This window comes from Macrobrachium rosenbergii, chromosome 12 (assembly GCF_040412425.1).
Source record: "Macrobrachium rosenbergii isolate ZJJX-2024 chromosome 12, ASM4041242v1, whole genome shotgun sequence".
NCBI classification, from domain to species: Eukaryota; Metazoa; Arthropoda; class Malacostraca; order Decapoda; family Palaemonidae; genus Macrobrachium; species Macrobrachium rosenbergii.
The window spans coordinates 65,208,853-65,232,370 of NC_089752.1; the positions used below are offsets into that span (position 1 = coordinate 65,208,853).

The window sequence follows — 23,518 nt, forward strand, 5'->3', positions numbered from 1 at the left end:
CTCTCAGATATAATGTTCACATTCACAGTAAAATAAAGGATATTACTGTATTGTACTGTAGCTTGTAATGAAAGAATCAAGCAGAACCCCACAAAAGAGAGAGAGAGAGAGAGAGAGAGAGAGAGAGAGAGAGAGAGAGAGAGAGAGAGAGAGAGAGAGAAACACCTCATACCATGAGGGTATTTTAAAGCCTATACTAACACGTACACACACACACATGCACACACTCCTTCCCTGTTAATTTCTATTTTATGCTATTCTCGTTTTGGTTTTATTATATTTTCTAATATTTAGAAAATATATTAAAAGGATGAAGAAACAATCAAATTTACAACCCAAACGAGACAGCGAAATCCCCTACCGTGTGTGTTAGTTATACACACGCATACATATACGGTATATTCCTTCCCCTCAGTTGAGGAAAGGGCAAGAGTTGCAAATAGCTCATTGTGTTGCCAACATCAATGACAAAACTCATGCGTATGCGTGTGTATAACTAACACACACGGAGGGGATTTCGCTGTTTCTTTTGGGTTGTAAATTTGAATGTTTTTTCATCTTTTATGCTGTGAAAATTGTCACAAAACTCATAAGAATTAACAAAATTTAAAATATAATAAAACCACAATGAGAACAGCATAAATTAAAAATTAAAAGGTATGGAGTGTGTGTGTGTGTGTGTGTGTGTGTGTGTGTGTGTGTGTGTGTGTGTGTGTGTGTGTGTGTGTGATGTACATGTTACAGGGTTTAAAATATGCTTCAAGGTATGAGCTGTTCTCTCTCTCTCTCTCTCTCTCTTTTAGGGGGTTCTGCTTGATTCTTTCATTACAAGTTACAGTATAGTACTGTCATATCATTTATCAAACTGTGAGAGAGCATAAACTTTAAAAACTAAAACAAAGCTCTAACAAAGTCAAACTCCTTCTGACCCCTTCCCCACCCATCCCCCACTGCATTCCCAGCCCCTTCCCACACGAGGAAACTCCTTCCCTGTTAACTCACCTTCCAAAACCACCTGTTCTCTAAGTTAATCTACAGTATATGTAAACAACATCACTACCCCTCCTCTCCCATGGCACTCAGTCTTCTGCCTATTCCCCCACCCCCCCCAACCGTGAAGACTTTCCATCGCCTCGTAATTCCCCTAACCTTTTCCCAGTTTCTTCAAGTTTAAGCAGTGTTAGCAGCATTTTCTTAGACCCAGAGTTACCAACCATCGGAGAGCGCGGTTTTTTCAAATTTTTTAATATATATATATGTGTGTGTGTGAAATTTTTTATCATACCATGATTTATATACAATCATGAAGCTACAAATGTCGCTTAATATCATATTCACGCTCTCTTAATAGCTCAGTGGGTAGAACGTCGACTGGAGTCGCTGGATAAGTATCTGTGTCGTGGGTTCGAGACTCGGCAGTACCAGTCCATTTATCACTTATAAATTCCCCTTTGGTGATAATTCCCCGATAATTCCCCATCGGGGATATTCCCGAGGTAGCGTGAATTTGATATTAAGCGACATTTGTGGCTTCATGATATATACATATATATATATATATATATATATATATATATATATATATATATATATATATATATATATATATATATTATCTTGGTCCCTAGAGTATAGTTGTGTCTGTATAAAGCCAAATCTGGATAAGGTGCATCTGGATAATTGAGAGATTACTTTTATGTTATATATATACTGTATATATATATATATATATATATATATATATATATATATAATATTGTTATGTTTATCGATAGTTTTATTAGGTACATTACATATATTAAGCAATTTAAGGGCCTTGTGGCACTCCGTCAATAATCATAAGCAAAATGAAGTTAGAGGGTGAGACTAAGTATTCTACTGAGGCATAAAATAGACTCAGGGAACAATTAACTTTATTTTATTTACACGAACACCAATCAAGGGGACAAAATTTACAGGTATAGGTTTAGCAATGGTTCATAGGCCCTTCTCTTGGGGTGGTGAGTCACTTGCACAAGGTTGGAACAGCGTGACAGAGAACAGCTACCAGAAACACACCTGCAAATAGAGAATTGCAGGGATTAGGCACAATAGAGTCATGCACAAATGGATAAAGGCTTTAAGTGGCTCTAAGTGACTGATAGTCTAGGGATGAGATGGATATTCTTGGATAAACTTAGATAGGCACAACGCCTTTCAAGATGGCAGTTTGGGTCATGGCACAATAATGAATAACATATTTCTCTAAAAGAATTCATTACATTACTCTAGAGATTAGTTAGCTCAAGGGCGTGTTGGAGGGTGAGAGTATAAGGTATTCAAGGAGGAGACAAGGGGCTGAGGGATGGAAGCCGATGGATTCTGACAAATCTCACCAAGTTTAATAAATTCTAGTGCCTTGCACTAAAAGTATATATTCAGACTCCAAGCTACAGGTTATCGGGAGATTGCCGCCCTCTCTGTGGTCCCTATGTCCCTCATGGTTAATCCTTAGTCTTGATGCATCTTCTTTTGTCTCAGTCTGACTGAGAGGGTAGACACAAAACATGACTTGTCAAGAGGAAAAACTGAGGGCGAGTGAGTGCAAGGGAGGTCAGTCTTGGGTCAGATCCCTGCTTCAATTTCGGCGGGTCATTAAGTTGCCAGATTGAGCCTGTCAAAAATTCCAAGACCTCAGAAGCACAAACCAAAAAGACAGGTGATAGGTGTATATGTGGGTCAGAGATATTGCGCACTGGCAACTTTCCAGACCACATTTTCAAATCAAGATGTCTGGATGCTCACTGAACCCTGGTTCTTACTTTAATTATGAATATTAAATTGATATTCAAGGCAGCAGCCTGAGCAGTTATCACAGCTCCCCGTTCAAGTAGAAATTCCATCCCAAACAGGTTGAAAACTCTGCAGGCAAAGGCTGATGCTATGTAACTTTACAATAACTATCTCTGATCCTTTAGGACATAAAATAAAAGAATCTTAAAATAGCTTAACTAAGGTGCCACTGATGATTCTTTGCTCATTTCTACAGGAAGATTACTTTACTTTACTCATTAGAAAATAAGGTTATGTTTGAAAGGCATGCAGCTAATATGAATGTAGCACAATAAACTTGAATACTGCATCTAGCAGTAGAAAATGTTAAGTTACATAGGATTAAAACAAGAGCATGGATATGCAAAATAAAAAAGCACACATAATTAAAATGGAGCTAGGACGTGTCCTCAGATGCACTGGAGAACAGTCTTTGCTAATTGCAACATAATTTTTCCAATACAAACAATTCTTCAAGCTAAACCCTAGCACTTTCTGGACCAGGTGCCAGAAATAATTTAATATGATAAGGCACTGTTATGTCTATAGGGCACTAGTGCCTTGAGAGAGCAGTGGCTCTAATAACTACCGGAAACTTCTACGCTCCCTACTCCTCTTCCTTCTTGCTTTCCTTCACACCTTAGGCTTAAGTTTCCAAGCTGGAACCTGGGCACGTAGCTCCAGAGGAGGTTGATAAGACCCTTGGGCCAGGTCTGGGCCTGCAATAGCACTACCCTCAGGACCTAGAGCTGGAGTGACTATGGGCGTTCCATCAACTGGTGAAACAGGCACTGAGTTGGCTACTGCCTCGGCAGCTGCAACAACCTGGACAGCAGTGGTGCCAACTAGTTCTGCTAGCATTAGTGGCATTGCCTCCACAGCAGTGATCAGCTTAAATAGGACTTCTTGAAGATGGTTGTCCACCAGAGTCTTGTCTGCTGGGGACAGCGGTGAAGAAGAAGAGGTGAACGTAAGTTTGATAGGTTCTCAGGTTACAAGGACCAAGGCCTGGGTTGTGAGGCCGTGCCGGGGGGATGAGCTCCTACTGTGGTCAGGGGAATCTGGAAATGACCCTACTGAACTTCGGGCTGGCTCTTAGCTGGATACTGGTAGCGGGGCCAGGCCAGTAGACAAGAAGGGGGGGGGGGCACATTGGGATCTCCTGATGGGAGATCGAAGGAATGCTCTTGCTCTGTCACTGAGGTAGGCACAGGCTCTGGCACTAAGGCTGGAGAGAAGACATAGGTGTCATTCTCAAAAGGCTGAGGACCTTGAAGGGGACCAGGGTTAGGCACTGGCTGTCGCTCAACGTCATGGCCTGGAGTATCAAAATTGCCTGGTCTAGTAGAGGGGACAGGACCCAGGTAATACACAGAGGGACCCAGATTGGGGTCCTGTCCTAGGAGGTGATCATAGTCTCCAGGAATGTGCTTGGCTACTCCCAAACTGCTGATCCTACTTTTGTGGGGTGTGGTGACCCTCAGTCAGACAGAAGGAAGTGACAGCCTACACTTATTGATACCCTCAATGTTAGGTTCAATGGTGGCCCCAATGGGACTTTGTATCACCTTATGAGAGAGATTTGGGTGGAAGTGTCATCAAAAGTGAAGACCTGTTGAGCTTGATACCGACCTCTGGGAGGTGCAATAAAGATAGGTCCCACAGCTGGGGTCCTAAGGAAGAGCTATGAGAAATGGCCAGGACAACAATGGCCACAGAGGCTTTCATGGGGCATTTCCTATAGTTCGAGGTGCACCCATACACATTGCACACCTGGCAAAATGCCTTCCTGAAATCTCTTTGTGGAGCCATGACTGAAGGAGTAGGCGGTGGGCGCAGTTTGGAGGGAGGCTTCAGAAGGGCTCCCCCTTCGGCTTTGCACTGAGCTTCCAGGTGCCCTAGTTTATTACAATAAGTGCACACGGATGGAGAGGAATTCTGCTTGAGGCTGACCAAGGTATAGCCAGACTCTGATGGGTTTATATGTCTGGAGATTCTGGAGATGGAATAAGGATGCTGGAGCTAAAAATCGTCAGCTAGCTGGCATCACTCCTGGACATTGGTAGGTTTCTTCTCACTAATATAAAGGACTAGTGGGTTGTCGATGTAATTACAGAAGTCCTTGATCATGATTTGTTTCTCAGATCTTCAAACTCCGTACACCCCCATAGACTCTAGCCAGTTGGGCCAGGTTTGACCAGTGGCTTTGGGAAGGCTGTGCCAACGCTGTCGTCATTTTTTTGGGCTGAGCCTGAAAGCTACAGCACAGGCTCTCCGATCTTCAGTGAGGTCTCCCTTTTTACCAATCTCCAAAGCGTGGATGGCATCCTTTCCTTTACCTCGCATGTGCTTGGATAGGACCAGCCAGGGCCTTTTCTTGGGGTGTTGGCTGGTACTGGTAGAAGATGGCCTCCACTTCATCTACCCATCGTGTAGGATCTGAGTCGTCCCATTTTGGGATGAGTGAGTTGATGATGGGAACGATATTGAGTGCCGGCATAGGTGGAGGAGGAGGAGTGTCGACTCGTTGCTGAGTCAGTTCTAATGCATGCTGATGCTCCTTGTCTTTCTCCTCTTGCCTCAGCCTTTCTAGTGCTAACTTATGCACTCAGTCTTCCTTTTCCTTCTCTTGTTTCACCTTTCCCAGTGCAAGCTGTTCTCATTCTTCCTTTTCTTTTTGAGCCTCCCTTTCTCTCCTTTCTTTCTCTACTTTTTCTTTCTCCTTTCTCTCCTTCTTAGCGGCTGCTACTCCCTTTGTGACAAATTGTGTTAGCTGCTTCCCTTTCAGCCCAATTTCTTTCCCCACATCCATGAAGGCTTTGTACCCTTTGGCAGACATGTTGTTGATGCTTCAGTTCGAGGTCTAACCTCACCAAGAAATGCTGCAAATTTTAGGTCAGCCACGCAAGCAATTGCATGGAAAGGAAATGGCACTTGAGCCAGTGCAACATAGGCACTAGGTGTTGAAGTATCATTATGCAACGTACTTAAGGCAGTAATTTGGGCGAGTGTCTACAAACATGCTAATTGGTTAGCACATATATGTACGTGGGTTCCAAAGAATGAATTGCTTGTTCAAAGAAACTGTAGGTTTGTTCTGAAGAACGGTTGGTTTGTTCCGAAGAATGGTAGGTTGCTGAAATTTGGTGCGAATTGCCAAGCCCGGATTAAAAGAACCCGAAAATGGTTCCACGTTGATCCGTTTCTTTATAAAATACAATCTCTACAAGCACTGTGGAAGGTTAATAAATATCTAAGAAAAGCTAAGACCAGCTTTTCAAAGAAATACGAAATTCTTCCTTAACTGAGCATATAGTTTAAAAAAGGCCAGCATTATTTGCGCTAATTCTGAAAGGGGTTGTTGGGAATACCAACATATGCATGAACAAAGAACCCCACATGGTTCCAAATTTATGGTAAGCTGTACTTCAAAAAAAAAAAAAGAAAACTTATATACAAACACTCGTCACATATGATAAACCCTAATTGGCTTTTAACCTGCTGAAATCTGGTTCACTTGAAATATAATTCTCATGCTAAGGTAATGGTTTTTAATCATGCTGATCGTAGCAACAAAGACTAGTTAGCTTACAGATTCACTTATCAATTGCTAAATAACATGCAACCCTCAGGGCATGCAAGGAAATCGCCCTACATTACATATGTTACAATAACATGCAATCCTAGCTCACTGAATGGCACAAAGTATTCAACCTCCAATAAAAATAGCGAGAAATACAAGCACAAAACACTAGTTTTGAGAAAAAAATACGTACTGCTGTCTCGTACACTGTTCCAAAGCTGTTATACACCTTAATGTCGCCAATGTTAGCTTCTGCTATAATGAAATTACTTTAAGGTCCGTATTTTCCAACACTGAAGGATGAGGAGAAATTTACTCTATGTTTAATCGCAAATATAACCACACTTTGGCTAATGTAGGAAAGATCCTGGCAAAAGATTGCCTTTAATCATAAGCAACATGAAGTTAGAGTGTGAGACTAAGTATTCTAGGCATAAAAGAGACTCAAGGAACAATTAACTTAATTTATTTACACGAGCACCAATCAAGGGGATAAAATTTAAAGCTATAGGCTTAGCAATGGTTTGTAGGTCCTTCTCTTGGGGTGTTGAGTCACTAGCACAAGGTTGAAACAGTGTGACGGAGAACAGCTACCAGAAACATACCCCTGCAAATAGAGAATTGCAGGGATCAGGCACAACAGTCATGCACAAATGGATAAAGGCTTTAAGTGGCCCTAAGTGACTAATAGGCTAGGGATGAGATGGATATTCTTGGATAAAGTTAGATAGGCACAATGCCTTTCAAGATGGTGGTTTGGGTCATAGCAGAATAATGAATAATATATTTCTCTCAAAGCATTACTTACGTTACTCTAGAGATTAGCCAGTGCCGAGGGGGAAAGTTGAAATGAAATTACTAGCTCAAGGGAGTGTTGGAGGGTGAGAATATAAGCTATTCAAGAAGAAGACAAAGGGCTGAGGGATGGAGGGCGATGGATTCTGACAAAACCCTTACCTGGTTTAATAAATTCTAATGCCTTGCACTAAAAGCGTAGATTCGGACTCCAAGCTACAGGTTATCGGGAGATTGCCGCCCTCTCTGTGGTCTCTATGCCTCTCATGGTTAATCATTAGTCTTGATGCATATTCTTTCGTCTCAGCCTGACTGAGAGGGTACACATAAATACATCTTGTCGAGAGGAAAGACTGAGGACAAGTGAGTGCAAGGGAGGTCAGTCTAAAGTCAGATTCCCCCCTCCAATTTCAGGAGGTCGTTGAGTTGTCATATAGAGCCTGTCAAAAATTCCAAGACCTCGGAAGTACAAAGCAAAAACACAGGCGATAGGTGTATGTGTAGGTCAAAGTTATCCTTGGCTGGCAACTTTTCAGACTCATATTTTCAAATCAAGATGTCTGGATGCTGACTGAACCCATGGTTCTTACTTTAAATATGAATATTAAATTGATAATAAAGGCAGCAGCCTGAGTAGTTGTAACTATATATATATATATATATATATATATATATATATATATATATATATATATATATATATATATATATATATATATATATATATATCTTGTAATTTCCACAATATAATATATAAATTTAATGTAGGTCTTTTTACCCCAGTAACATAACTGTTGACATGTTTTGTTTACTTTTTGCTGCTAAATGAAGGTTTGGGCTATTCTTTTTTCCCCACTGCCAGATGTTTCACTTGTTACTGGTAACACACCCATGTGGGATAATTTTCCTCTTTTATTTTCATATTTTTGAGTCGTTGGGTGATTCAGCAGAGGTTTAGTACGTGCGGGATCTTTGTTACTCAAGGACAATTCCGCCCCAATTGTCTGAGCAAGAGGTCTGCTGCATTTTTTAGCTTTGCCATTGCCTGCCCCTTTTGTCTGCTTTGCAGCAGGTGCATAAAGTACCACAGCTTAACCCAGGTTTGCTACTGCCTGCTTCCTGTAGGTGTTTTGTGGCAGGACAATATTCACCGATTTGTCGTCTGTGTCTGCACTTCTGAGTCTTGGGCTGTATGAGGGCACAGTCATCATATAGAGCAAGGTTTGATTACGGCATTCAACTCTGTAGCTAACTTCTTCAGACCTCTTCCCTGTTGTGGAGTGTTACAGCATAAAAATTGATAGTTGTTTTGTGAGACTATTAATGCTGTCATGCTACGGACGCTACAGGGATTGTTGAAGGTAATTGGCAGTATCAACTTCGCATAATCTGTGGTGGTCGTAGGGAGACTTACCTCCAGTAAGCGTATATATTGAAAGTTTTTGATTGACATTTAATGCTGTCTGGTGTTGTAGACACTTCAAGCTACCGATGGTAATTGGCAGAATCATCAACTTCAAGCGTAATTTGCCGTGTTGGATGTACATATGTACCATTTTGGTAAAGCTTTATTCATGTCATTTATGCAAGTTAGGTTTAGGTGTTTAATTGTTGTAAGTTAGGATTAAGGAGTATTTTTCTTATCTTTATCTTCTACTGTCGCATGTTTGTGTTATTTTTTGCCATCGTGAGCTGTTGTTTTCTTTCTCCCTCAGTGACTTTCCCTCCTCCTGTTGGTGTATGTGTTAGCGTAGGCAAATGGGGAATGCTTGTGTTTTTGTAGCTGAATGTGGTTTAAAGCCCCAACCATTATTTACAGCTATCTTTAATTCACTAATATATAGTTATTTTTATGAAGTTTAGTCTTTTCTTATTCCTCTTTGAGCGTACAGTGTTTTGCTGAGGATCCTGACTCCTTGGGTTTAACAACCCTATTTGAAGTCTCAATTTTGAAAATCTGCCTATAAGAAGTGTTTAAGGGAGGGGTAAATCCCTGTTATGTTGATAATAAAGTTGGGTATCTATACAACCTGGATCTGGTATTTATATTAATTTTTACTTTTACACGAGATTGGTGTTGAGCGGATGCCCTATGGTTGGTCTAAGGCTCTGGAAATCTAGTCTTGATAAGCCTATTATTTAAGTAGTCTGGAGTGAGCAATAGGCCATCATAACATTTGGCAACCTTGCCAGGATCCCTCAGCATAGAACAGACATTGTACATGCAAAGGGGTGTGGGCTTAGGTTTTGTTGTTTCTGGATAGCTTACCCATCTTGTCTTATTTTCAAGATGCATTATTTCGAGGATTTTGAAATTGAGGCCGCTGTCCACTTTTTGGCTGATCCTCAGTGGGAGGAGAATGTGTTTGAATTAAAAAAGGAACAGCTGTGTATACTAGCTGAGCATTTAAGAGTTAGATGATTCGGGTGACATTAAGAAAGGTCAATTGATTCATCAAGTGTTGAAGGCAGCTCATTCCACAAAGGGGGCAATTCCTAAAAAGGATAAAACTGACTGTGATAGCAATGAAATCAGTGAACTGCGATTGCAGATCTTAAGGGAGCAAACACGGTTACGGGAGTTAGATCTGGAAAAGGCCAAGCTTACAGCGCTTGAGCGTGAGAAGGAGTGTGAGCATGAGTTGGCAATTCGTAGGTTACAGTTGGAGTGTGGGGAATTTGGTCGGGTAGGAAGTAAGTTTAACTTGAATGGTGCTTTGAAGCTTGTCCCTCTGTTCGATGAATCAAATGTATCCGAGTTCTTTTGTGTCTTTGGGAAAGTTGCCCAAAAACTGGAGTGGATCAAAGATATGTGGACCACACTGATTCAGTGTCGGTTTAAAGGGAAGGCTCCAAGGGTATATACAAACCTGAAGGAGAACCTTAGCTTTGATTATGATTCTGTCAAGGCCATTGTCCTCAAAGCTTATGACCTAGGCCCTGAGGCATATTGCCAGAAATTTAGAAGCCTTAAGAAAAGGCGAAATTGCATTTGTCAAGTTTGCTCACAGGAAGGAGCAATACTTTGACAAATGGTTAAAGTCAAAGGAAATTTATGAAATGGATGGGCTGCAAGAGTTGATTCTTTTTGAAGGATTTAAGGATAGTGTGTCTGGGGAGCTTAAGCTTGACTCTCTTCAAGAGGTGGCAATTGCCTCTGATGAGTATGTTCTGACCCATAAATAGGTAAGAAAAAGTATTTCTGGTGCAAAAGACGTTAATGGACAGTGGTACTCATCAGGGAGATCACCTCAATGTGTAAACAGGAATAGTAACTCTTGTAGTAATAAGGAATATAGTAATAAGGATGTACATCATTATAATTGTAATAGTAATAATTGTAGAGATGGCAGTAGTAATGTAGATAATGATGGAGGGAATTTTGGAAATTAGGTTTATGATAGGTATCCCAAAAGAGATTCCAGTGTGAACTGCTTTTGGTGCAATAAAACGGGACACATTAAAACTGTGTGCTTTGCATGAAGGCAGTATTTAGAAAGTAAGAACAGGGAGCCTGTTACTGTAGTAACTGCAGAGACCAAAGTGCCTCCACAATGACAGAAGTTTAAGGAGAATATCTCAGAGAGGATGATTTATCTGGATTCTGACAAGATGAACGGAAGGAAAATATCAATTCTGTGTGATACAGCAGCTGTGCAGTCTTTAATTTTGAGTAAGTCATTACCCGATAATTGCGCTCTAAACTGACAGGAATTTATTTTGTTAGGCGGATTCCCCAATACTGTCTCGTCATATCCACTCAAAACCTTTTGCTTGGACTCTCCTGATGTGTTAGGCAGGGTTAAGATGGTAGTGGGTGACACCTTGCCAGTACCAAAAATAGATGTAATTATTGCTAATGATATTGCGGTTGGAAAACCAGAATTATATCCTGTTTTGACTTTTACCAATTTAGATGCTGAAAATAATCAGGTTAATATTTGTAATGGTGCTTTATTAGATACTTCTATTGGAGTGGTTACACACTCTCAGGTGCGGGAGCTTAACCTCAACAAGGTAAATTTGGATTTAAACGTTTTAGACAGACAGGTGACTGACACAAGGACTAGTAGGCATCAAGGTATTCTCAAAATTCTGGGTAACAGAGACATCGATTGGGATGTCGATTCCTTTAAGACTGCCCAGGAGGCAGAGTATGGTAATGGAGGAGGAGGTTGATAACTTGAACAAACCTACATTTGCCAAACAAGGTGGTTTACTTTACCATTTCAGCTAGGTGGTGGATGTACCTGTTGAGATGGTAGAGGTCAGAAAACAATTTATTATTCCTGATAAATATAGGAGTCAGTTGATGCTTTTGGCTCATGAAAATAATTTATCTGGGCATATGGGTGTTTCCAAGACTTTTAAGGAAGTGGCTGAAAGTTTCTACTGGCCCCAAATGCGCCAGGATGTTGAAAGATGTGTGTTATCCTGTAAGGTATGTCAGTTGGTGGGGAAACCCAACCAGAAGGTGCCAAAAGCTCCTTTAATCCCTATACCTTCTGTGGGCGAGCTGTTCACAGAAGTTATTATTGATGTAGTTGGTCCTTTGCCTCGCACTCAAGGAGGGAATGAATATTTACCTAACCATTATTGATAGAATGTCAAGGTATCCCGAGGCTATTCCACTGAGAAGGGAAAGAGTGAAAAAATTGTAGAAGCGCTGGTGGGGTTCTTCACAAAGTTCAGTGTTCCAAAGGTTTTACAGTCAGACTGTGGAACGAACTTCACTAGCCACTATTTTAAGAAAAAGATGGAAGAGCTTGGGGTAAGACATATTACATCCTCCCCATATCATCCTAAAAGCCAGGGCCAGGTATAACGTTTTCACCAAACTTTAAAGTCAGTATTAAAAAAGTTCTGCCTGTAGTCTGGGAATGACTGGGATAAGGAGGTTCCTTATGCCCTCTTTTCCATCTGTTCAATGCCAGGAAAGACTCTGGGGCTCTCCTCATTCTGTAAGAGCCCCGACGCTGTCTCTTCCAAACACGTGTGTGTTCGTGTGTTCGTCGATCGTCATCATCGGAGTCGACAGGACAAAACAGGAGCGTCTCGTTTTCTTTCTCTACAGGAACGCGATTTCAACCATACAATATTTCCGTCTGTTTCTCCCTAAGCATTGTTGTCTTAACGTATGTACAATCACCACTACTTGCATTGCCATGCAAGCATTCTAATCATGTACTCATAATGTTCCAACGAATCTTCTGTATCAAACTGTGTGTATGTTTCTGTTTGTGAAGACGCCAAAGGTCTCTCCATTTCACATTTATTATGCTATTGCATTGTATCCATTAATCTGTCTTGAATCTCATGCAATTGGCCATATGTAGAATTTCCTGACCCTTCCACTGATGTATGTTTCATCACCATATGTTAATCATGTCTCTTGATATCGCCATCTGTTTGTCTGCCAATAAACACAGATGTCTGAACCTTTATGTCCGTTTTACCTGTCTGTGTGTAGACGCTACATTACCGCTTTAAAATAACATCTTCAAGATTCTGTACATTTATCTCAGTAAGGAACAACCAATAAACCAGTTAACACCCAGCCAGTATGTCGCTCATAACCCAGTCCTTACACTGGTGACCCCGGAGTGACTGAAGGACCCGGCCGACCAAGATGACGACCCCCTGATAGACCCTTTTCCGAGATGACCCACTCCACCACCGAGCCCTGGATACCTCCTCCAGGAAACCTGAAGCCGCCCCCGCACTCGTACTGGACGAGCTGACCAACGAAGGACCAGCCACGTCATCCTTCAGCCTGCTGCCGCCCCTCTCGAGCTGGCTACCAAGGATCAGCCGCCGTCATCCTTCAGCCCTCGAGCCGGCCACCGAAGGATCATCCGACGTCACCCTTCAACCAGCTCCGTCCTCCTCGAGCTCCTGCTGGCCGGTGCCCCCTTCAGCCTCCTACCCGCCCCTAGCCCAAGCCCTTGAAGCCAACTACAATTGTCGCCAAGACAATTTCCGCATCGATGCCTCGCTGATGTGGGGAACATTACAGCCCGTCGCCCCGACGCCGTCTCTTCCAAACAATCAGACGTTACACACGTCTTGGGGAGAGAGTACTTAAGAGCCCCGACGCTGTCTCTTCCAAACACGTGTGTGTTCGTCGATCGTCATCATCGAGTCGACAGGACAAAACAGGAGCGTCTCGTTTTCTTTCTCTACAGGAACGCGATTTCAACCATACAATATTTCCGTCTGTTTCTCCTAAGCATTGTTGTCTTAACGTATGTACAATCACCACTACTTGCATTGCCATGCAAGCATTCTAATCATGTACTCATAATGTTCCAACGAATCTTCTGTATCAAACTGTGTGTATGTTTCTGTTTGTGAAGACACCAAAGGTCTCTCCATTTCACATTTATTATGCTATTGCATTGTATCCATTAATCTGTCTTGAATCTCATGCAATTGGCCATATGTAGAATTTCCTGACCCTTCCACTGATGTATGTTTCATCACCATATGTTAATCATGTCTCTTGATATCGCCATCTGTTTGTCTGCCGACAAACACAGATGTCTGAACCTTTTATGTCCGTTTTACCTGTCTGTGTGTAGACGCTACATTACCTATCTTCAAGATTCTGTACATTTATCTCAGTAAGGAACAACCAATAAACCAGTTAACACCCAGCCAGTATGTCGCTCATAACCCAGTCCTTACAATTCCAACTAATTTTTGGACATTGTGTTCGGTGCCCCTTGGATGTCATAAGGGAGCACTGGGAACGGGAATATCATGATATTAATGTTTTAGAATATATGACCAATTTTCAGGAGAAAATGCAACGGGCATGGGATTTTGCTCAGGAAAATTCATTGAAAAGCCAGGAAATTATGAAGAATAATTATGATGTCGGTACTAAGAAAAGGGCATTTAATCCTGGTGATAAGGTTCTGGTTTTGTTACCTCTCCCAGGAATCAATTGAAGGCTGCATTTTCAGGTCCTTGGAAGGTACTTAAAAAGGTATATGATGTAAACTACATAATTGAAACTCCCAGTAGAAGAAGGAATACTCAACTTTGCCGCATTACTATGCTGAAACCATTTATTTCCAGATTTTCAGAGAGTAGGCCAGATATGGTAACAGTAGTCAGTGCCCCTCATTGCTGTGTTGATGTAGAGGTAGAAAATCCTGTGTCTGTAGAACCCACTACAATTTGAAAAATAATTCTGACATACTGAATAATTTAGAGCCCAAATTTCAGTATTTAGATGCAGGGAAGTTATCCTCTTTAATCAGCGTGATTCCCAAGTTCAAAGATTTATATAAGGATTTTCCCAGTCGGACAAGTGTTCTTCAGCATGACATGGATGTTGGGGATGCCCGACTCATTAAGCAAAGCCCCTACCACTTGAATCTGCAAAAGAGAGAAATCGTGAACCAGGAGGTACAGTATATGTTTGACCATGACCTCATAGAACATAGTTATAGTACTTGGAGCTCGCCTGTGGTCTTGGTCAAGAAGCAGGGAGGGCAACATTGCCTTTGTTTTGATTACCATGAGGTTAATGAGGTATCTAAAACTGATTGTTTCCCCTTGCCTCGGGTGGAGGATTGCACTGATCGTGTAGGATCTGCAAAATTTATTAGTAAGTTTAACCTCCTAAAAGGTTATTGGCAGGTTGGTCTTACACCCAGGACAAGGGGCATTTCCGCTTTTGTGACAGGTGATGGTCTCTTCAAGTGCAAGTCATGCCATCTGGTATGATGAATGCAGCCACCACCTTTCAAAGATTAATGAATTTCATAACCAGAAACCTTGAAGGGTGCATAGAGTGCATTGAAGATTTAATTATTTATAGTAATGACTGGGAAACTCATTTACAGAGGATTAGGGCTTTATTTAATGTTTTGTTGGAAGCAGGCCTGGTCATTAATCTGTCAAAGAGTGAATTTGCTCAGGCAAAAGTTATTTACCTTGGCCATGAGATTGGCCTGGGCAGAGTAGCTCCTAAGCAGGGTAATGTCCAGGCAATATCAGAATTTCCATTTCCTACTAACAGAAGGGGCGTTAGAAGGTTTTTGGGGATGGTGAGTTACTATCGAAAGTTTAAAAATAACTTTGCTGACATTGCTCATCCCGTAACTAATTTACTGAAGAAGAATCAGGTTTTTGTGGAGTGAGAAATGTCAGCGAGCCTTAGAAAAACTGAAAGCCCAAACTGGTGATGTACCCTTTCCTCAGGTCACCTGAGTTCTCTCTCCACTTTTCCTTAGCTACAGACGGCAGCAACACAGGAATCGGTGCCGTGCTGCTTCAGGCAGGAGAGAATGGAACTTCGCATCCAGTAGCCTACTTTTCTCATAAGCTATCATCAGCGGAGAGGAGGTACTCAACCAACGAAAATGAAGTCCTCGCCTTAGTAAATCTATTAAATATTTTGAGATTTATTTATCTTCGTCCTTTAAACCTATTACTATGTACACAGACATAATCCTTTGGTAATTATTAAAACGTGTAAAAATACAAACCAACATATCCTTTGCTGGAGCCTCATCCTCCAAGAATATGACCTGGATATTAGGCATGTCTCAGGTAAAATTAATGTAGTTCCTGATGTATTGTCGTGGGTTTAATTTTCCCGGGAGAATTTTGACTCGGTTTTGACTAATGATGAATTGTATTATTAATAATGGCATTTCCTTGCTTTCTTTCAGGCATATTTGTATTATTTTTCTACATTTGTTTTTCATTAGTTCAGTAGAGTAATGAATAAAGTAAATTTTAAGTTTTAAGTTGCCTTTAAAAAAAATTATTGCATAATTTTTTTCCTTATGGTGGGGAATTATCATGAAAAGATAATGTAGGACTTTTTAGCCCAGTAACATAACTGCTAACTTAAGTTTTGTTGACTTTTTGCCACTAAATGAAGGTCTGGGCTGTTCTTTTTCCTCATGTGGGGTAATTTTCTCTTTCATTTTCATATTTTTGAGTCTTTGGGTGATTCAGCAGAGGTTTGGTATATGCAGGATCTTTGTTACTCAAGGACAGTTCCACCCCAATTGTCTGAGTGAGAGGTCTGCTGCATTGTTTAGCTTTGCCGTTGCCTGTCCCTTTTGTCTACTTTGTGGCAGGTGCATAAAGTACCGCAGCTTAACCCAGGTTTGCTACTGCCTGCTTCCTGTAAGTGTTTTATGGCAGGACAACATTCAGTGATTCGTCGTCTGTGTCTGCCCTTTTGGGTCCTGGGCCCCATAAGGGCAAAGTCATCATATGGCGAACGCTTCGATCACAGCATTTAACTTTGTAGCAGCTATCTTCGGACCTCTTCGCTGTTGTGGAGCGTTACAACGCTCGTAGGGAGACTTACTTCCGGAAAGCATAAAAATTGATAGTTTTTTGTGAGACTGTTGACGGTGTCATGCTATGGATGCTACAGGGATTGTTGAAGGTTATTGGTAGTATCAACTTCGTGTGATCTGTGGTGATCGTAGGGAGACTTACCTCCAGTAAGCAAATATATTGAAAATTTTTTATTGATGTTTGATGCTGTCTGGTGTTGCAGACGCTTGAAGCTACCGATGGTAATTGGCAGAATCACTAACTTCAAGAGCAATTCGCCATGTTGGATGTACATATACTGACCGAGACGCCTTTCCAGTGGCGCTCGGTGACCGATGCCAAGCACTGACTGAGATGCCTTTCCATTGGTGCTCGATGACAGATACCAAGCACTAACCGAGACGCCTTTCCAGTGGCGCTCAGCTGCAGCCTGGGAGTGGACAACAGGCTCAGCAGAGGGGGCAACTACCTGTGGGCAAACCCCACCAGCCTCCCTTGGACCTCCAGTATGTCTTCTGCCTGGTGCGGAGGAGCGGGACAGGGACCTTCATCTAGGGGCACTGGTGGGACGGGTAGCCACCTCCTCATTATGCACAACGCTGTCACTTTGCACTGCACTACTGACACTGGACATATGTTTTGTTAAAGCTTTATGCATGTCATTAATGTAAGTTAAGTTTAGGTGTTTATTGTTGTAAGTTAGGATTAAGGAATATATTTCTTATCTTTGTCTTCTACTTTCATATGTTTGTGTTATTTTTTGCCATCGTGACCTTCTTGTTTTCTTTCTCCCTCTGTGACTTTCCCTCCTCCTGTCAGTGTATGTGTTAGCATAGGCAAATGGGGAATGCTTGCGTTTTTGTAGCTGAATGCATTTTAAAGCCCCAAACATCATTTACATCTATCTTTTATTCATTAATAAATATTGTTATTTTTATGAAGTGTAGTCTTTTCTTATTCCTCTCTGAGTGTACAGTGTTTTGCTGAGGATCTTGATTTCTTGGGTTTGATAATCCTTTTTGAAGTCTTGATTTTGAAAATCTGCCTATAATAAGTGTTTATTTAAGGGAGTAAATCCTTGTTGATGTTGATAATAAAGCTGGGTATCCATATAACCTGGACCTGGTATTTATATTAATTTTTACTTTTACACGAGATTCGTGTTGAGGGGATGCCCTATGGTTGGTCTAAGACTCTGGAAATCTAGTCTTGATACGCCTATTAATTAAGTAATTTGGAGTGAGCAATAGGCCATCATAACATATATATATATATATATATATATATATATATATATATATATATATATATATATATATATATATATATATATATATATATATATATATATATGAGGATATTAGACGTTTGCTAGGTATGGTGGGTTATTACCGAAGGTTTATTAAAAATTTTCTGACCTTGCTGGTCCATCAACTGAATTGTTAATGAAAAATGTCACATTTTTATGGAATAGTGAGTGTCAGTGTTCCTTTGACAAATTGAAGTCAGTCTCGGTAAGCTTTCCTATGTTACACTCGCCAGATTTTTCCCTCCCTTTTTGTTTGGCCACTGATGCTACTAACTTAACTTTAGGTGCCGTCCTTCTACAAAAGGATCAAGACGGAACATTGTATCCAATTACCTACTTCTCTAAGAATCTTCTACCAGCTGAGAGGCGCTATTCAACTACTGAAAAGGAGGCCTTATGTTTAGTCAAGGCCGTTCTACTCTTCGAAATTTATTTATCAGCTTTTGTAAACTCAATAAAGGTCTACACTAACCACAACCCTCTTGTTTATATATTAATAAATTTAGAGGAAAAAATCAGTGCATCTTCCCCTGGAGATCAATATTACAAGAACTCAACCTATCTATTCAGCACATAGTTGGAAGTAAAAATGTAGTCCCTGATGTCCTTTCAAGGCCGTTTAATGAAGACTGAGTGGCTGTGTTGAGAACTCCATGAATGACAACTGTCTTCTTTTAAGGGTTTCCTTGGTGTGTACTTTCTTTATAAGTAAACACATTTCTTTTGAGAGTTTTTTGTGTGAATTTTGTTTTTCTAGACTTAAGGATATTTTTTATACTTAAGATTAAATTTTGATTCAATTTTTGATCTTACTAATCTTTATTAGTTTTTACTTGAAGCATGCTTTAAAATTTTTGGCTTTTCTTTGCATTTAAATAATTTTGCGTTCGGCTAATTAATATTTTTTTTTTGCATTCACTTGATTTGACTTTCATGTCTTGTGCTTAACCTTAATAAAAATAATAATAAATTATTATTTTTCCTTGTAGAAGTGAGCTGTAACAACTGCTCAAATCATTTCATGAATTTTAATGTAAAGTTAAATTTGCCTTCTTTTACATAAGTCTCAAGAAACTGGTTTAGGACTTTTTTTTTGCTTCTTTTATAAGGGTTTATTATATTAGTGTATAGTTTTTATTTACCCACTTATTTTTCTCCTTTCCATATCGACGAGCAGAGTTTTGGTCTTCGGTATTTGCCTTGTTTGCCTGTCCACCACTTGCTTCTCTGTCTCCCTCACTTGGCAGAACTTTTTGGTCAGGCGAATAAACTAGACTGTTTCGGGTCCACTGAGAGGAGATCCCTACCTTGTTGCACTCTGTGACCTCTTCAGCACCTGACTGTTTCGGGTCCACTGAGAGGAGATCCCTACCTTGTTGCACTCTGTGACCTCTTCAGCACCTGACTGTTTCGGGTCCACTGAGAGGAGATCCCTACCTTGTTGCACTCTGTGACCTCTTCAGCACCTGACTGTTTCGGGTCCACTGAGAGGAGATCCCTACCTTGTTGCACTCTGTGACCTCTTCAGCACCTGACTGTTTCGGGTCCACTGAGAGGAGATCCCTACCTTGTTGCACTCTGTGACCTCTTTAGCACCTGCAGTTGACTCTGCCTTTTCTGGTTGAGGACAGAGTATTTTGCAGCACACTTCTTTGCCCTGTACCCCGTGCTACACTGCTGCATTGGGGCCTGCCTTACTCCCCCTTTCTGCAAGCAGTGCTGTGGTTCACCTTTAGCCCACTTGAGAGTGCCTTTACTGGATTCTCTGGTAGTCATCAGGAGGCCTTCTGAGGCCAGAGAAGGGTGAGAATAATTCATTTGACTCTCCGCCCTTTATTATAATTTTCACCACAATGGATTACTCACCTTCTGCAGGATCCTCATCAACTTGTCGCCCCTTGCCCCCTAGTGTTGTTTAACACCAAAATGGACAGCGCTATTTAGCTGCACAGATATCTAGTGTATCATGTATCTTTATTTAACGGTGTAAGTTTCATTGTAATTGTATAATATTATTATATTCATGTATTAGTGTTAAGGATATTTTCCTCTCTAGTGTTTTCGACTGTCGTGAGTGTGTTTATATTTTTGTCATTGGGTAAGTGTTAATTTCTGCCTATCACTTGTTTTTTCTCCAGTACTTTTCATGCAAGTTAGCTAGGAAAATGAAGGTACTGAGTCAGATTTATGTGAATGTGATTTCCCAGTTCCTAGGTCAGTTTCTTTTGGGGACATCCTTTGTTTATTGTAATTTCTGTGTTAATAAATTAATTGTTAAAGCTGTTCTTGGCTTTGTTATCCTCTCTTAAGTGTATCTTCTTGCCAGAGTTCGTGTGTTTTGTCTTAAATCTTTGTCCACTGCTGGCAACTGATTTAGAGAGATAGATCCTGTTGAATCTCAATAATAATTTGTTACAGCTTCAGGATATAATCACATGTGAGGGCTTGGCTGATGAGTTTATTACTTGATTTGCGTAATTTATAAAGCCCTGTGTGCCAAGGACACACGTAACCTGTCAATGAAGCTACAAATTAACCTCAAAGACAGCTGTTTAAACACTCAAGGTCGCCAGTCGAGGAAAATTAACCTCAACACAAAGAATATGCCGTTAACTAAGAAAATTACGATAAACGTCGCCTGACTTCGGACGCAGTCAATCTCTACTCGTTAATAGAGTATTAAAAACACAACGGCTCTTCCGAACAATGGATTCGAGACACAAGGCTGCATAAAGAATTTGAAATAACTTGCTCAACCTTCCCTAATTCATAGTTGCTTCACTGGAATAGTTGGATGACGCTAAACAGTAAAAGTACAGTATACTTAATCTAGACTTTGTAAAAGCAAAATGCTTGGGTAATTAAATAATTAGGGTGGCGGAAGGACGAAACAAGGAAACTGGAAGTACAGAAAAAGGGGCTAGTAATTGATGAAGTTTTGAACAAAACACAGACTTTACCTTGGACAACCAGTTGTTGCGCATGCAGCAGACGATCGGAAGTTCTGGGATGAGTTCGCCACTTCACTAGTAACATAGACTATAGACAAAGAATAAGGAGCCGAAATGCATAGGGCGTGCGTCCGTGACGGCAGGCGGGTTCTCTCTCTGCGACCACTCGGGATCACACACAGGGTATCGCCTCTTTACGCCCTCAGGGTCTGAAACTTTGGTCAAAACAATTCGTCGACATAGTACAGGGAAAAAAGCTTAAGACCACCTATCATAAGGTTGATTGTGGAAATTTTTCCTATGGGGTTCAGTCCCTAATGCTACTGAGTTCTGCTATGTCGAATGTTAAATTTGAATGGCCTAACACTACCCTGCTTGGACAAAGACTTTTCCCTGTCTTGGTCAGTTTGATTAATATTACTACAAATAAATGCATCGAGGGCGAACAGCAGAAATATTTATAAATATATATATATATATATATATATATATATATATATATATATATATATATATATATATATATATATATATATATATATATATATATATATATATATATATATATATATATATATATATATATATATATATATATATATATATATATATATATATAACATATATACATTTATATACATATATATATAATATATATATACATATATATATATTTATATTTATAGTTTATAAATGTACACAAGAATATATTTCTCTGGTTAAAAAATAATGTGAAAACTTACATTCGTTAGACTAATATTCACATTTGAGAAACTGGATGAGAAAACATTACCAGCTAGTAAGTGATTATACTCTCATACACATATAAAAATACATACACACACACACACACACACACACACACACACATATATATATATATATATATATATATATATATATATATATATATACATATATATACATACATATATATATGTATGTATGTATGTATGTATGTATGTATGTATGTATGTATGTATGTATGTATGTAGGTAGGTAGGTAGGTAGGTAGGTAGGTAGGTAGGTAGGTAGGTAGGTAGGTAGGTATGTATGTATGTATGTATGTATGTATGTATGTATATATATTTATATATATATATATATATATATATGTATATATTTTTTTTTTTTTACCTATTTCCCTGGGTTTATGGTATTTTTACAGGCCGGCAACGGAAACTTTATTTAATTGGCCTTGGAGTTCTGACTTACGTAAAGGGAAATTGTAAAAAACAAGGAAACAGGGGTGAATTTAGGAGCTGAAGGCTCTACTTCATAAGGAAATGTTATGTAAACACTTGGGATAAATTAAAGAATTATATTTACAAAAGCATTAAGAGGGAAAATGGATAAGTAAATTGATAAAGGGCTTGCAATGCCTGAAGATCCTTCTACTGGAGTCTTGAATAAGGGCAAGGCACAGTCCAAGATGAGTCCACTGCAAATAGGTCCCTCTGCAAGAGAGATTTACACATTACGCGCCAGTAAAGGAACAATTTAACACAGAATATGACTCGAGTCTGCACTGAGGGAGCCAAGGACTCGAGGAATGAATGACCACTTTACACTTGAACACAGGACATTGGAAATAGCACTGGATAAACTGGCACAAGGTCAGAAGTGAAACACTAGTACTCCAATAACTTTCTAAAGGGCAAACTGTCGTGACTGAAAAGTCTTTACTCGCACTTTACCTTAGGGGAAGCGGGCCTCTGGCGAAGGAGGGATGATCACACTGACAATGCACTGTCCCTCGAGGATGACTGTCACCTGGAGTCGGGCCGGTGCAAAGAATGGTCTCTCAGCAAACAGTATCACCTGCCTGCGTGTATGGCTAACTGCCCTCATCTGCACGTCGACTCCTCACAAGACTAACTGCCCACTGCTTACTGCCCTTTTAAGGCATGCGGCCGGGTGTTGGTACTGTGTGCAAACGATGTGTCATTTGCCAGGTGGTCAGCGATTGGTTGCCTCTTCCCAGGTGGCCTGCAGAAAGACAATTCAGTCAGCTTACTTTGCCCTTAGAAAGGTTGTTCTAAGCAGCTTAGTTTGGCTAAGCTGCTTAAGGGAGCGGCATTCAGTCTCCTACCTTTGCCTTTTTTATCCGTGTCATCTCAATATCTGTTCCAAGTAAAAAGAAGGACAGATCGAAATGTTGATAACTTTGCCCTGATATCTAGGTCAACTAAAATCGGCCATGCGGCGATGACACTATTCTCAATAAACAAAGGGCAAATTAGGTGGGGGGCGAGGTGCACTGTGCAGCGACTTCTTGTAATTTATAATAATATATATACAGTATATATATATATATATATATATATATATATATATATATATATATATATATATATATATTATAACTTCTTGTAAATTATATTATATATATATACATATATATATATATAATGTGTATCAAAATATGCCCAACCTTAGAAGCTTACTAAAATTGGTAGCCTTTAAAACCTATAGTTTCTAGTATATACTAATAAAACAGGAAAAGGACTGTGAATACTTTACCTGAGAAGTATGAGATTCACAGGTACTCTACTGGCCGCATGGGTCATCTTAGTGAGTACGGTCAGGGTCAGGTACGTATAGAATGCAGAACAATTGTGATAGCAATACCCATCGACAGCTAAACCCTCCGAAATTGTATCATTAGGCTGCTCAAAGTACTCTAGATTTCTCCTACGAACACTGCTGTCTATGAATTTTAATGATGTGCTGCTATTCTGTAGTGGAATGATAAAC

At 40.2% G+C, this 23,518-nt stretch overlaps 1 protein-coding gene across 4 annotated transcripts in view; it reads right to left on the minus strand.

Moving 5' to 3' along the window:
- LOC136843704 (solute carrier organic anion transporter family member 74D-like) overlaps positions 1 to 23,518 on the minus strand; it is a 165,224-nt gene that overhangs the window by 61,292 nt on the left and 80,414 nt on the right. For 2 of the 4 annotated variants that reach the window (XM_067112290.1, XM_067112291.1), the window contains one exon: positions 23,285 to 23,499. In XM_067112290.1, coding sequence (XP_066968391.1) covers positions 23,285 to 23,499 — 215 coding nt within the window. Of the gene's footprint in view, positions 1 to 1,902; positions 2,059 to 2,375; positions 2,654 to 23,284; positions 23,500 to 23,518 lie in introns of those variants that run through there. The other 2 variants (XR_010854652.1, XM_067112292.1) reach the window with 2 other exon arrangements.